Raw genomic sequence first — 15,264 nt, 5'->3', positions numbered from 1 at the left:
CATAGGACAGCTACAGTCCAATAATGATCTTGTTCTATTTGATATTTTATTCTATTTGACAATGGGGCTCCTATGAACTATAGCACCGGGTCAAATAACTACCGGAGTATAGACTACACAATAAAACGGACATATTTACCTACACATAAATGCTCTACTTTTGAATCTTTGTAAAAAAAACATACTAATCAATTTACGTAAACAATTTTGGTTTCAATGTTTTTAATTTGTTGACCTAATTTAGATTTTACACCAATTTAAAGGCGTCAAACTTTGTTATTTTGTTACCTTATCATGTTTATAAGCTCTTAATACGTTGTTTCCTGTTATATGTTTCCGTACCTGGCACGGAGGACAATTCAAAACAAAATAATATTCCTGAAACGCTTCAATTGTTTGACGCTTTGTCCTAAAAGCGCTTAAAGCAATAGATTTAGTAGTTTTTAAAGTCTCGCTTTAAATTCAAAAGGATTACACAATAGGTATTTGTTTTTGGTAACTTAACGGGATTGTTTGGTAAAGTTTTTTGTTTAAGATAGAAACGAACAAAAAAAAAAACAAAGAGAATAGACGAAAAATTTTGTATAAATTGAAAACTGCAGCACGGCAGCCAAAAAATGCTTTTATTCGTTTGTTAAATTCACTTATTTTAAAACATATTTACCTATACAATCACAATTCCGTCACACTCAATTACGGGATTACATTTCGTTGGTAACTCTTTACGGGCGATTTTCCCCTACTTGTCTTCTATCTTTTTCTAATACAAAAAGGCAAAGGTCTTTGTAGCCAGTATGCCACCTGTTTGGTAGAATTTTTAATTCTGTACTCAACAAATACAACGTGTAAATGGGATTGTTTGGATGAATGGATGAATGTTTGTTAGAAGGTATCTCCAGAATGGCTCAACGGATCTTGCTGAAATTTGGCATAGATAGCAACATAGTCTGGAAGAACATATAGGCTACTACAATATTTCAGATATAGCCAATGGAGTATTTAGATTTTTTAATTAAGTAAAATAATAATGACATGGCAACGTCCAAAAATTCAATTTATAAAAAGAATATTATAATCAGCAATTACCATTTGCCAATTACCATTTTTATTTTTTTAATTACTTGCCAATACAACAATTCGAGTTTCATGCATATCACTTGTTTCTTATGCAAATATCCATGTTAATAAATTAGTGTGATAAAATTAATTACATTGTTTCCCATAATTATGTTATAGTTAAGATACGGATATTAATAATCATTAAAAATGGATGAAGAATGATAGAACGTGCTATTTAAGATTACTTGTCGTCTGCTACTCAGAAAAAAAAAAGCAAAAAAAAAAAACTTATTAAGTAGTCTATGTGTTCTTCCAGACTATGTTTTACATCTGTGCGAAATTTCATCAAAAGCCGTTGAGCAGTTCCGGAGATACCTACAAACATCCATCCATTTAGGGTTGCCAGGTCGCCAAACCTACTAGCCGGACAGACCAGCCAGTTTGTCAGGATATTTGAGTAGAAAGGTCGGACACATTATTTAGGGTTTTGTCTCAGTATTTATAGGTACACTCTCGTTTGGGAAATGTAAAAAGCCTAAAAAAGCCGGAAAACCGTTTATTTTGGCCGGACATGCAATCAAAAAGCCTACCTATGTCCGGCTTTATCCGGACGCCTGGCAACGCTACATCCATTCATCTAAATTTTCGCAATTATATTATTAGTAAGATAGGAGCCTTGACCTAAAATCTTTAACATCTCCACTTGTGAACAATATCCAATATATTAATATCTCTGATTGAAATCTCAATTACAAAGCAGCTTCATCTCATATTTTGCAACAAAAAAAAAAAAACAAAATACCTAACATTAAACCAAAATTTCCTACGATTAAAATATTTTCCAAGGGCCATCCTGTATATAATAACGTACAGTACATTGAATTAATAAAATGCCAAAGCCATAAAAATAAGCAAAAGACAAGTAACTATGTCGCAAGTAAACTCGTTTACTCTAGTTGTTAAAAGAAACACAGGAAACGCAGCTGTCGTATTCCTTTTTTTATAAAACCTACAGGACTTTAGTCTAAGGCAGAAGGAATTAGCGGAATGTTTAACAGGTTATACAGGATGATTGGAAATGCCAAAAAAAGTAAACGTTTTTTTTTTTTCATTCATAAAACGATCTGAGGGATTTATAATGCTAACTTACTAGAATTATTAATATTTTAACACGTTTACTAATAAATGCTCGAAATTATAATCACCGTATATTTCCACTGCCAAGAATTAGGTTACTACTAAATACGGTAGTATTCTGCTGCGTAGTTAAATTGCGAAAAGATTGGTAGTAGTAAAGTTTACCAATACGTTCATATCTAGTCAGTTCTAAACTACAAGCTATATTTATAAAATCGCTAATACACACAAATCTATAACTATGAATCCTTAATTTATATACAATACACAAAGCAAATCAAAAAGGAAAAAAAGACGAATTTGTCATCTTTACGAAACCTAGTACACGCTGTTCCAAATGTTAACCTACATAATATAAATAAAAGGTTAATCCTATTAAATAATTAGAGAAAACTATTGAGAGTTAATTTTTACATTAAAATTTCCATAAAATTACACATCCGATATAATATAGAATGTCGAATAGCCGCTTTCTATAGGGAGTGTTATTTTTTTTAATTAAGTTATTGAGAAAGTGCTATCTAAGATTCTAACTCCGGACATCAGAATCTATATGTCAAGGTTACTTAGCACTATAAAATCGATACAGCATTATAAATATCCGGTTGGAACACATGGCATTTCTATCAGATTTATTTAAATTTTTGTAACTGGCAAAAAATAATTATGAAGCATTTATGATAGAGAAACTCTTTAGACGTTTGCCGAAAAAAAAATTATGTTCCGTTTCTTAGGACATACTTCTTAGACATAAGCCATGGTTATTACATTACGAAAAGCAAAATTCCACGAAATAAACCTGATTTTATTTATTAAAAAGATAAACTAAAGTAACAACCTGTACAGCTTTATTATGAATTGTTTATTTAACTTTATAGTTAAGCAGTAACAATAAAAAAAACTTAATAATATTGACTGTAACCTTCAATATAAAGCGAATATAAATAAATTACAACCTTGGCAAAGAAGACCGCTTTAAGTCTTTTTAGCCGCATTTTCTCACTGAAGGATCCGTCACTCACGAACACTCACAATGCAATGAGCGTTGAGCGCGTAATAAGCTCGTGCGCAATTCACCCTAATGTTAAGCGGGGGAAGGGGGAAGTGTTACATATTTGTTAAATTATGGCATTTTACAATACGTCCGTCATCTTACTAATATTATAAATGCGAAAGTTTAGATGGTAGGATGTTTGTTTGTTAGAAGGTATCTCTATTATGACTAGAAAGACCTCGCTGAAATTTGACATACATGTAGAAATAAGTCTAGAAGAACGCATAGACTACTAATTAAACTTTTTTTTTCAATCTCGCGCAGACGTAGCTCGAGCGACAGTTGGTTTATCAATATTTTACGAAAATAATTAAAATGTTTTTTTCATCTATATTATTAGTCATTAAAACGCAATGATAAATAGTTAATGACCCTTCAAACCTAATATTGACTACCAATTTGAACCACGTACGCATTTTGTTTAAAAAAAAACATACGCAAGAAATCGACATAGGATAGGCATAAAGTAAAATTTTTTAGCGACATTTCATCTACTCAGGGTTATTGCACCAACGTGTTACATTAACGATAACAGTTACCAATTATTTTTATACCACAACTACAAAAAGTGTTAACATATAATCTAACAAGCGTACGCTATAAAGAAGCAATCAATTTAGGCTACTTCATTCAATATCGAATACTAACCGAACTAAGAGTAATTAAGTAGTCACATAGAAATGTACAATAAAAGGCTATTTATAGCTGTAATAAACCCCGTCTTTGATATAGGACCAGGCAGGGAATATGACAGGGATGGTAAACTAATGGCACAAGCCATTAGCACTTATTTCCACGAACGCTCTTTTATCCTGCAGAGTTTTATTTTGAGTGTTGGGCGAACGTAACAATAGTGATTTTAAAGCGTTTGTCGCTCGAGAATAGTCAAGGGTAACTTAACTAAAATTGATGACCTGTAGATCAGCTCACAGTTCACATGTATGAAGCAGATCAGTGAACCAGCTCCCAGGTCAGTTCAATGTGTACTTGCATAACACTCTGATTTAATTTTAGCCCTCAAGCATTTTTTTATCGTACTTTAGTGTTGGTAAGATGTCGTCCATTAATCATATGATGTCTTTACTCTTATTAACTCTCTCCCCCATTGGTGATTGCAGTGAGGTTCTAGTTTCTCCCCTCCTTCTCAATTTTTTCTTGATTACTTTCCGAATCCCACCATTCGACATGGAGGTCTGATTTTAATATTTGATCTTGGTTAAATAGACATAGTCACATATGTATTCATAGCACAATATAAACCTGTATGTGTGCTATCTCATGTGTTTTTCAATATAAAAATTTCACAAAAAAAAAAAACAATTTCTTCTCCTGTTCTAGTTATATATTTATGATGTCAAACTTGTATTAGTTTCGGAAACATGAAATCTAAACTACAATAACATTCAAAGAAATATACTCCAAACATATCCAAAATTATTGAAAAATTTTAGTCTCCTTTCCCATCCCATCATTTTCTTAATAGGAAAGGATGGGAATGGAAAGTGGATTTGGCGGAAGAGGGGACGCATAGGAAGGAGAAATATCCTTTTTCTGCATCCCCTTCTCCATTAATTAAAGTTAGGCAAAGCATCTGCATTTGCGGATGTCTATGGGAAACGGTCGCCTCGCTATTGTGGCAAATCCAGGTGGCCAGTTACTCGTCTGCCACCTTATGATATAAAAAAAATAAAATAAAAAAAATTATTATCAGCAATAGTATTAATCAAAGAAATGGAAAACATTGTTTTGTAATATGTTATCATTAAGTTTATTTGATAAATAGATAATATTAAACCAATGGCAACAGAATTGTTTTAATTTTTAATTCTAGTTAAGTGATGAAACTTTTTACAAACTAGTATTTTATATAAAACCTTTTTTTAAGACAGACTGAAAATCTTCTTTTTAATTTAGAGAGAGTAGGTCTGTACTGCAGTCTTACTAGCTTTTATTAACTTTTGCTAACTGGTTTCATTCAATAAAATGTTCCACAGCCAAATGTTTGTAAGCTGGCTTAATTATTACTATATCTTACCCACTATAAAAAGGTCATTGTGCAGAATAGTTCTCTGATAGTATGAAATACTAAGTAGAATACATTTTAAATACATTCCTAAGTCATAGAAAATATTTAAGGACCATAAGGCTAAATTGTATAAACAGTTTTTCATATAAGTCATTCAGATGTTTACTAATATAATTTTATCTCAAATTTAAAGCTTTAACATATTAATTAATGTTCAAGAACACTTTAAAATCACAATCAGACAAAAGACATTCTGAATCAAATCTATATTTTTTATTGAGTCCAAACTAATCTAATTTAAACTTTTTTTGTGCACAAGGCTTCATGCTGTATGTAACTTGTGCTAAGTTTACATTTCAGACTAAAGGAAAAGTATATTTCATTTAGAACATTAGACCATTTAAAAAAAAAACAAATGGGATCCTAAGATTTGTGCTACGTAATAAAAAAAATGCAGACGATATCGAGTAGTAAAAGTAATCACGTGTCGCAGTGAAAGTGCAAGAAAGACTATGAAATGTTTCCTTACTTCAAGTAATATTGGATTGCATTACGAATTCTTTCAAGAAATATTTTATTAATTGATATTTTAAAAACGCTGCCGACTGCGATACACCTATATAGTTCCTCCAACTTGTTACTCTAATCTTACTAGAAAAATCTAGGTCGATATAACTACGTCGACTAGCTTTTATGATACGAAAATAAAAAAAAACTTAACACCGATAATACAAGCACCATATTCATGATAGTTATGCTATGAAACAACCATGACTAAGACTTTCCAACTAATAATCAATAATACTAGAAATGGTACACAAACAAAATCAATAAATTGAACAACTCACTAACCAAACTTGCAGTATCCTGGCTGTCTAGGGAATACTTGTCGGTATCTTTTCCTTGATGGTCGTTGGAGAAATTCTCATATTTGCGAGTGGGGCTACTTTTCATCTTTAACAAAATGTCCAAGAGCTTAAGCTACGACAGACATTTTAACACCGAAAGACGACTCAAACTACAGAACAACGAAAATACACTGTCAATTTGACAAAACCGACACGACAATTTTCACTTGACAAATGACAAATGTGTTGTCAGTTCAGGAACGTTTGAATAGTTTATCACTAGACGACACGATTCGAATCCAAAATCAAAGCAATATGCGAATAATGTTTAAGCAACATTTGTAAAACTTTTTTTATTGAAAAGTATTTTTTTAGAAGGTTAAATTTTTTTAGAAGGTAAAAGTAACCTCTTTTCGTACATTTTACATTTTGTTGAAAACACGACGTCACAAAACCAATAATAAATTACAGTTAACTTAACATACATAATTATACAACTCACTTGTAAAACATTGTTTCGATCGGTATCCCAAATTTGTAATTTTGTGTATTCTTGAACCCCATTTGTCTTATTGCCATAATTACGACGGAACATCTGTAACGTAAACATTTAGAAACACTAATGTACAATATCACACACCATTAACATAATAATGTACAAGTTATTTAATTCTGATTTTAAATTAAACAATGACGTAATAATATTAACAATATACTAAACAATACCTAACATGAGCTGATCACTACACTAACACGACCTAATCAAAAATACAACTGAACGGCATTTCCTTAATCACAATGATAGTATTCTTATCAGAGAACGAAATAAATTGATACAACGTGTTTCACAACGCCTGGCCTACGATTTTAATCTTTTTTCTGCTTTTACTGTAAGAAACTTTTTTTCTAGAAATATTTTAAATAAGAAAGTGCTAAAATAAAACATCTGAAGAATTGTTTTAAATCTAACAAAAAAAAAAAACCTTATCTTACATAAAGGAAGCCTTAAATATCATGGAGAACGTATCGAAATTGGCCTTAATTGGCTGTTATTTAAAAAAACAGCCTGTAAATGTTTTTTTTTTATCAGGGATGTGGTCCAGTACGAATTATAAAATTAGCGAATAGAAATGATCGATTAACGTAAGACTATTGGTATGGTCATGCATAATATTTAAACGAAATTAAGGCATTTAAAAAAACACCAAACAGTTTTTAATTAATCTCACGAAATTCTTCTGTTGAATTATTAATTATATCACAGAAAATCATTTGACAAAAAAAAATCTTAGAGATTAAGGCTGCTTCCAAAATTTTCCCATAGCTGTAATTTTTTTAGGATTGTTAAATTAAAATAATACAGAAAATAAAAAACAAAATAACATGATTTCTTTATTTCGGTATTTCCTAGTTAAATAAACGTTTTTACAACAAAACTAAGTGATTTGACTCATTTGAGAGCATCCTGTAAACCGAATCCCGGTCCTGTTGGTTCTTCGGTTAAAGAAGTAAGCCCACCCAATGGCTCTGAAGCATAACGTCCACTCCTAGAAAAGATTTTTAGAAATTAATTAAGATAATCTATCTATATATATAAAAGAAAGTTGTGTTAGTTACACTATTTATAACTCAAGAACGGCTGAATCGATTTGACTGAAAATTGGTGGGCAGGTAGCTTAGAACCAGGAAACGGACATAGGATACTTTTTACCTCGTTTTCTATTTTTTATTCCGCGCGGACGGAGTCGCGGGAAAAAGCTAGTATGAGATATATTTTGGTGTTTCCACAATAGAAATGTACTTTTACATTTTTAAATTTCAAAAGTTAAAAGTATCTATTTTCGTAAAATAATTAAAATCATTAAATCATGGCTTCATTTACACTTACTTTGGAGTACCATTGACCCTGAAGAAGGATGGGTCTGAAACTAGTTGGTACCTTCATCAAAGTAAATCTAAGTGAAGCCACGATTTTAATTATTTTAATATAATGTCTGTCTAAAGTGTTAATAAGTTAATTTTCTTATGTCTCGAAGATTTAATACTATTGTTTTATTGAAATGTAAAATGTAACCTTGGGCCTGGTTTAGGTTTTTCATCCCGTTTTAATTTTTCAATAATTTCTTTAGTATCTTCAACAGTAAGATCCTCCTGTAAAAATAGTTTTAAAAAATCAAATTCAACTACGAAACATCTTGGAACATCTGTCTTTAATGCCACTTTAATTTATTTCACTATAGAACTATTTATGTACCACAAAGAAGTGTTTGAATTTGTTTATAAGATAATAAACACTAATTAATTTTGTAATATTAAGAATAAAAAATTATTTCAGAATTCTTTTTATACAGTCTAACCTGAATAAGCGAGAAACTCTATTAAGAAAGAAGTCTCTGAAAGCGAAAAATATTGCGGTTCCTAGAACTGTCGCTTTTCCAGGTTCGACTGTACATTACGAATTTTATAAAAATTACTAATCTTACTAATATTATAAATGCTAATGTTTAGATGGATGTTTGTTTAAAGGTATCTACGGAACGGCTCAACAGTTATTAATGAAATTTTTCAAAGATGTAGAACAGTCCGGATGAACACATAGGTTACTTATTAAGCTTTTTTTTATTCTGCATAGACGGAGTTGCGAGCGACAGCTAGTACACAAATAAAATAATACTCACATAGTAATCATCATTAACTTGGATCATTGGTGCATTCACACATGCTCCCAGACATTCCACCTGCGAAGAAAATGTTCATAAATACATAATAACATTTAAAAACAACTAATTTAGTATAATAATATTTTAGACTGACACACTTTTCTAGTCTGGTGAGAATAACAGTGGTAGATTCCGCAACAATATTTTTTGTGTGCACGAATTGGCCGGGTCAACCAGTGCAATAACACGAACACACAGAAGGCAGGCGTGAAGTGGAAGCAATTCCGCGTTTCGTCTGATGAGTGTGGTACCGGAGGCCTAATTTTAGTCCTCCTTACGTTCCCATCCCTTCTTAATAGGAAATAATGGGAAGGGGAAGTGGATTTGGCGGAAGAGGGGAAGCATAGGAAGGAGAAATATCCTCTTTCTGTGAGTCCCCTTAACCGTTGATTAAAGGTAGGCAACGCATCTGCATTTGCGGATGTCTATGGGCAACGGTCGTCTCACTACTGTGGCTATACTGTCTGTCACTATAAAAAAATAGCGCTATTATTAAGTTTAGTTCAGTCAGAAAAATTGTATATTTACTTATGCATAATAAATGATATAGCCATTAAGTTAAGACAGCTATAATCTGATAAGGAGCAAATAAGATTTACTTTTTGGTCATTAAAAGATAGCATTGATATATTAACCTAACTTTTGTCCATTGCATTAGTTAAAATTGTTGCACTATAAATGGTCACTATTATGAAATCATGCTTACCTCGGATATGGAGAATTTTCCGCAAGGACTATTGCCACCGACTTCACAACCTGTGGCTTCTTTGATGGCATTCAGTACAATATCAGAACCCCGTAACCAACACGGAGTTGTAGTGCACACTTGAACATGATATTTGCCTATAGGTCGCCTGGAAAAGTTAAAAGATATTTTTGGTATGTATAAAGGTTGCATTACACAGGCATTCTTTTTAAATCTATTATGACCTGAAGCCTAAATGATAGAACTTATTATAATGCATGAGGTATCTATTTAATTTTTATTCTCTCCCTGAGTGCATCAGTTAGATTTTTCTTAACTTGTAATATACAGTATATTTTGGTAATTTACCTGATAAACATGGTGTAGAATGTAGCAACTTCATATACTCTCATACGTGGTAAGTTTAATAGTTCCGCAACCTTGTGCATTGCAGATATCGGCAGCCAGCCACCATTCTGACGCTGAGCTAGATCGAGCAGGGGAATCATTGCACCCCTCTTATGACCCTCGGGGTAAATTGCTAGGAGTGCTTCAATTCGCTAAAAGTATAAATTAAGATTAAGCCTTTTAGTATAATTTTGCTGTTCATAATGTCGTAGAATAACTGTTGATTTCCACAGCCACAACACTTGTACAAAACATAGTCATCCCTCTCATTTTCTTTGAAAAACAGACAACTAACAATAAAGTTATTCTTTCTTAATGTAATTTTAAGTATTATTAAATTCATGCTTTAAGTTAATCCTGCCATTTAGTGAAAGTTTTGTGTAAATTGTTGCCAAAATGAGTACAGAAATTTATACGAAATTAAGGGTGAGATTCCAAATTATGGTTTACTTATTTGAAACATTAAATTAATTAATACTATATTTGAATTTGGAATAAATGTAATGGATGTCAATATTGAACAGCTGTTCTCCAATAAAAGTGAGGTTAGCAAATTTTTAAAAATCAAACTCAATGTTCGAAATTTAAATTTTGAAATTTGATAGCTCGACATTGAATACAATTGTAATGGCAATGATTTTTTGATAACGATGGACTGTACCTTGTTGTTTTCTGGTGTAAATTCGAATGGTATGTTTGGATTATCTTCTGGAGTATCCCGGTGTACGAATAAACTATCATGCTGCAAGCTAGTCGTTGTTTGTAGGGCCCTCGAAGATACACGCCACTGAAAGTGTTTATAAATCTTATAGCAACTAATCACATCAAATTGGACATTATGTAATTTTATTTTCATTCGCATCTTTTGTTTATATTTATTTTATTCACATACCAGCCCTTGTATCCCGGTTCTGAGACTTGATAGCATGGTTTTGTTTAATTTACAATGTTGTTATTGCGAATCACTGTTCGCGAACAAAGTGGAAGTATTTTTTTTTTACAAAATTCGGAACTGTCGAACTCCAGTGTAAAGTTGAAAACTCAGATGAAGGTTGAAAATGTCAAAAGGCTTAAAGTTGCCAGTCTTGAAAAATGAAACGTCAACGTGAAATTAAGTATGATGTTAGGTTAGGTGTTAAAAATATGATTTTTTTATTTAATTTTGAAGTATTATTCCCATTATATAAATGATGTTATATTCAAATTCATTGCACTACATGTTTTTGATCATTAAGTAGCAAATTAATTAGTAATAGGGTTGATACTATTTTTTCAGATCTAAAACACTCACTCACAAAATACTACAAAAGTATTTTGTGAGCATATGCTCTTATGCCACAAATGTTAATAATGTTGTACAATACACTTCCAATGGTCAAATTCTACAAATTCTACTTTGTATCTTTGTACATCATAATCCTAAGCGGTTATATATAAATTAATGTTAGGTAAGAGATCCTTCAATTTAGATATTCGTTAAAATGTTCAGACAAACACTTTCATATGGAAATATTGAAGGTACGTTAATAATAGCATATATTGAAGGGGTTAATTTCAGCTGGTCTGAAAGTATTTGTTATTTTTTTAAAGGTTGAATACGAACGTTGTATCAAATGAAGCGTTATTGGCTGCAGTTGCTAAATACTAAAGTATAGTCAATAAAAGATATTGCTAGTGATGTTAAACTGTTGTCGAACTAAGTTGGTACAATTATGTACCTCAAATACAATATTTGTGGAAATCGTCACATACCTATGTCATGTTTAATGTACATATTACAGTTTGAAAATTGCTTTTATTTTGAAAATGTACTCAATCTTAACAATTAAAACTATTTTTTTAATCTAAGAACAAACACAAACAAGAACCTAAGTGTAATTGGTATTTTTGTTATTGCTTTGTAGATGGCAGCACTAGTACTTAAAGATTAAAAAATAAGTTTGTTAAATTTTGAAAATATGATAATAATGGTTTGCTAAGTGCAAATCAAAACTTCAAATGACCGCAAAAAAAATTTAAAGAAAACATGTCAACATGCCACATCGTCATCGTTCTTGCGGTGAAGGAATATCGTGATGCAACCTGCACATATCTAAGAAGAAATTCAATAATATGTGTGAAGAGATGTTGGGCAATGAAACAGCTTTCAATTTGCTCAAAATTTCTACAATTCAATTTAATAAAGAATATTTTAACCTGGTACGCAAATAGGATTATCTGTGGAATTAACCAGCACTAAACATTGCTCGCGCTATATGCCTACGCCCGTACTTCCGTGTGAAAAAAGGTAAAAACAAGAGAAAAACCGAACCAGCTCCCCATCGGCAAAACAACGAAGCGTTGCCATGGTAACTGCCGCACTCGCCCCCGCCCGCAATATGCATCCCCTGTCTGATATCCATTTGTAAAATGCCGGTAGCTTAGTCATTATAATCCTTTAACAAACCTAAACAATTAAATGGTCAAGATTCAATTATGTTTTTTTGACTATTTATTACTTTGTTCCACTGCTGTAATAGTTGTACTCAAACATACTGTATAAAGACAAATGGTTACAAAATATCATACTAATATTATTACGAGTAATTCGAATGTTTAGATGGATGTATGTATCAAGAGAACGGCACAACGGATCTTGATTAAATTTGGCATACATCGATGGCTTCTACGAATAAGGTCCAATGTGCAAATTGACAACTTTTCAGGAGAGGCTCTCAAAATTTCAACCATATAGGAAAATAGGCTACATAGGCCCTTTTACTTGAACAAAAAAATAACGTTTACACCTGTAAATGTGTATTTTGTTTAGTGCATGGTGTTAACTAAACTAAGACGTAGCTTTTAACACAAAAATTAAAAATCATCAATTTATTATTACGTAGGACCCCTCGACATGTAGAACATAGTCTGTAAGAATACATAAGCTATTAATTAATATATTTTTTCATCCCGCGCGGACGGAGTTGGGTTCGACAATTAATTTTTTTATTTTTTTATATTGAAAAAGTTAGCGCTTGACCACGATCCCACCCGATGGTGATGATGTGGTCTAAAGATGGTACGCGCTAGCTTTGTAGATGCCTATTCACTCTACTCTTGAAGGCAGGAATATAGGGACGCTCTGGGTGAAAACTCTTAGTTACTGAACACGTATGGTATAGTCATCTTCTAGGACGTCTTGGTAACATCGCAATTTTAACCAAATAACTGAAATTCTTAATTGTGCATACATTGACTTGCTTAAAGTGTACTCGAAAATAGTCCACTGGAAAGTATCGCCAAAGCTACAAATTGGTCACGGCAGCACACAAAATGGTCGATTGAATGCGTTCAGAAATTAGATAACGGGACAATTGTTGCTACCATTGGTAAGAAATTAAATTTCGGACGTCTCCGTGGCCCGGCCGGTGGCGACAATATAAAATTGGCTTTTTAGAAAGCATATTGTTGTTTACGAATAACAATCTCATCTATGTTTTGATAAGAAACAAAAGTAAAAAATACAATATAAATTTATGGTCACTTTTAAAGAACCATAGACACTAACATTTTGATATCAAACTTCTTAAAATTTTATGTGTGATTAAAAAATTCGTTCAGAAACCAGTTCCATATTTTTAATTCCCAAAAAAAAAAAAATCCCAAAATGTAATTAAAATAGCTTGCTGAACATGTCCCTAACACATTTATTGTATACCTTGGTATTTCTATTTTACGTCTGAGAAATGCTAATAAATTCGACCTGTCAAAGAAAAATAGTGGTTTCTAAACTGTGTATGTAATTATTTACAAAACAAAAACATAACTGATACTCCTATTGTCTTTGAAAAACAATATATACAGTGCAAATATGTGATAAACCTAAATTAATATAACAATATGAGCGTAATATCTCAAAACTCCAAGTAACATTTCACGACCACTTTACCAACGTGTTTTTTCTCTACCTTCCTTAAGATTAATTAATAGTAAAGTATTCATATTCAGTGTTATTTAAAACCTTAAAGAGTTTTACACAATTTTATTACGAGCAAAATAATCATTATGTTTCGAAGAGTTTAATACATCCATAGATGTTGAATGTTGAGAGAATGTTCACTCTACAGTCGCGACCGTAGGCATACTTATCATTAAAACGTATTCCAATGAAAAAAGGTACTAAAGCGCATCATAAAAAGAAGGGGAAGTCATTCAATCTTCTTTTAAAGTTGCAATTCTGACTAGCACTAATTATCCAGAGTCGTCAGATTTAATTGCTCCTCATAGGAGGGTTTTGAGTAGTACTAATGAGGTGCTCCAGCCTCCTAGCTATCATACTGCACTTGAATGATTCATTGCTTTAAATATACAGATTTATAATCTAATTTTCGAGGTTTTCTGTTCAGTAGACACGCTAATTGGAAACTTTTAATTTTATTTATACACTTTAGTTAGATCGTTGTCGGTAAATTTCTGGCGCAGTGTTTAAGGACTTGTTTTACATTATATTCCTGCTGTGTATTTCAATTTTTAAATTCTTACGATGAAGGAAAACATCGTGATGCAACCTGCACATATCATGTATCTGGTGAAGGAATTCAAAATATGTGTGGTCTACCAATCCGTGTTGGCGATGCACCTCTAATTTGTAAATAAGTACTTATTACGAAAGGAAGAAGGAAAGAAAAAAATGTTATTATGGATGTTTATTTAGTACAATACTAGCTTTTACCCGCGACTTCGTCCGCGCGGAATAAAAAAAATTCACACAAGATAAAAAAGTTCCTATGTCCGTCTCCTAGTTCTAAGCTCCCCATCAATTTTCAGCTAAATCAACTCGACCGATCTTGAGTTATAAATAGTGTAACTAACACGACTTTCTTTTATATATATAGATAGATTAGATCAAGATAAAGAATTAATAACATTGATTTGTAATTGTTCAGCCTGACCTTTATAGTTCATTTAGAATAATGATTTCTAATTTAAAAGTCGTAAATAATTTTATTATTTATTGCGTATTTTTTATAACTAATTGGTTTTATGATTGTTATTATTCACATATTAGTGATACTCAAATTAATATAACTGATAAAACTGTCAGAGTGAATCTAGGATAAATTATATCAACCACTTTTATAAGAATATATAAAATCCTCGTGTCATGTTTGTTACCATACTCCTAGGAAACAGCTTGACCGATTTATATAGTATGAAATTTTATATACGCATTTAGTAGATCTTAGAATTGGCTACTATCTATTTTTCATACCCCTAATAAGATTTTATTAACTGCGAGTCGCGGGCGACATCTTGTATTATCTAAAAGAGACGATTGCAATGAAAAT

The 15,264-nt window shown here is 31.7% G+C and overlaps 2 protein-coding genes across 2 annotated transcripts in view; both read right to left on the bottom strand.

The window, feature by feature from the left end:
- Positions 1 to 6,331, bottom strand: part of LOC106710434 (calcium-transporting ATPase type 2C member 1) — a 32,225-nt gene extending 25,894 nt beyond the window's left edge. Inside the window, exon 1 of the mRNA XM_045680396.1 lies at positions 6,129 to 6,331. Within this exon, the coding sequence (XP_045536352.1) occupies positions 6,129 to 6,230 (102 nt within the window). The 5' untranslated portion in view covers positions 6,231 to 6,331. The remainder of the gene's footprint in view (positions 1 to 6,128) is intronic.
- Positions 6,332 to 7,512: 1,181 nt separating this feature from the next.
- On the bottom strand, positions 7,513 to 10,971 carry LOC106710446 (NADH dehydrogenase [ubiquinone] flavoprotein 2, mitochondrial). Its single transcript, XM_045680254.1, has 7 exons — positions 10,830 to 10,971; positions 10,599 to 10,724; positions 9,899 to 10,089; positions 9,551 to 9,698; positions 8,803 to 8,862; positions 8,199 to 8,275; positions 7,513 to 7,671 (listed from the first exon to the last, which is right to left on the bottom strand). The coding sequence occupies exons 1-7, from the start codon at positions 10,863 to 10,865 to the stop codon at positions 7,575 to 7,577; spliced, it is 735 nt and encodes a 244-aa protein (XP_045536210.1). The 5' UTR covers positions 10,866 to 10,971; the 3' UTR covers positions 7,513 to 7,574.
- Positions 10,972 to 15,264: the final 4,293 nt, after the last annotated feature.

The sequence above is a fragment of the Papilio machaon genome, chromosome 12 (assembly GCF_912999745.1).
Source record: "Papilio machaon chromosome 12, ilPapMach1.1, whole genome shotgun sequence".
In the NCBI taxonomy this organism is placed as follows: domain Eukaryota; kingdom Metazoa; phylum Arthropoda; class Insecta; order Lepidoptera; family Papilionidae; genus Papilio; species Papilio machaon.
Note: the sequence above shows the minus strand (reverse complement) of the source record. Positions and strands in the feature narration are given on the sequence as shown.

Bases quoted from the DNA above. Each gene is read 5' to 3' on its own strand.
- LOC106710446 (XM_045680254.1), bottom strand. From the start codon at position 10,865: ATGCTATCAAGTCTCAGAACCGGGATACAAGGGCTG. The intron at 10,725-10,829 runs GTATGTGAATAA...AAACACTTTCAG, and splicing joins GAACCGGGATACAAGGGCTG to TGGCGTGTATCTTCGAGGGC. The intron at 9,699-9,898 runs GTAAATTACCAA...TAACTTTTCCAG, and splicing joins TTCTACACCATGTTTATCAG to GCGACCTATAGGCAAATATC.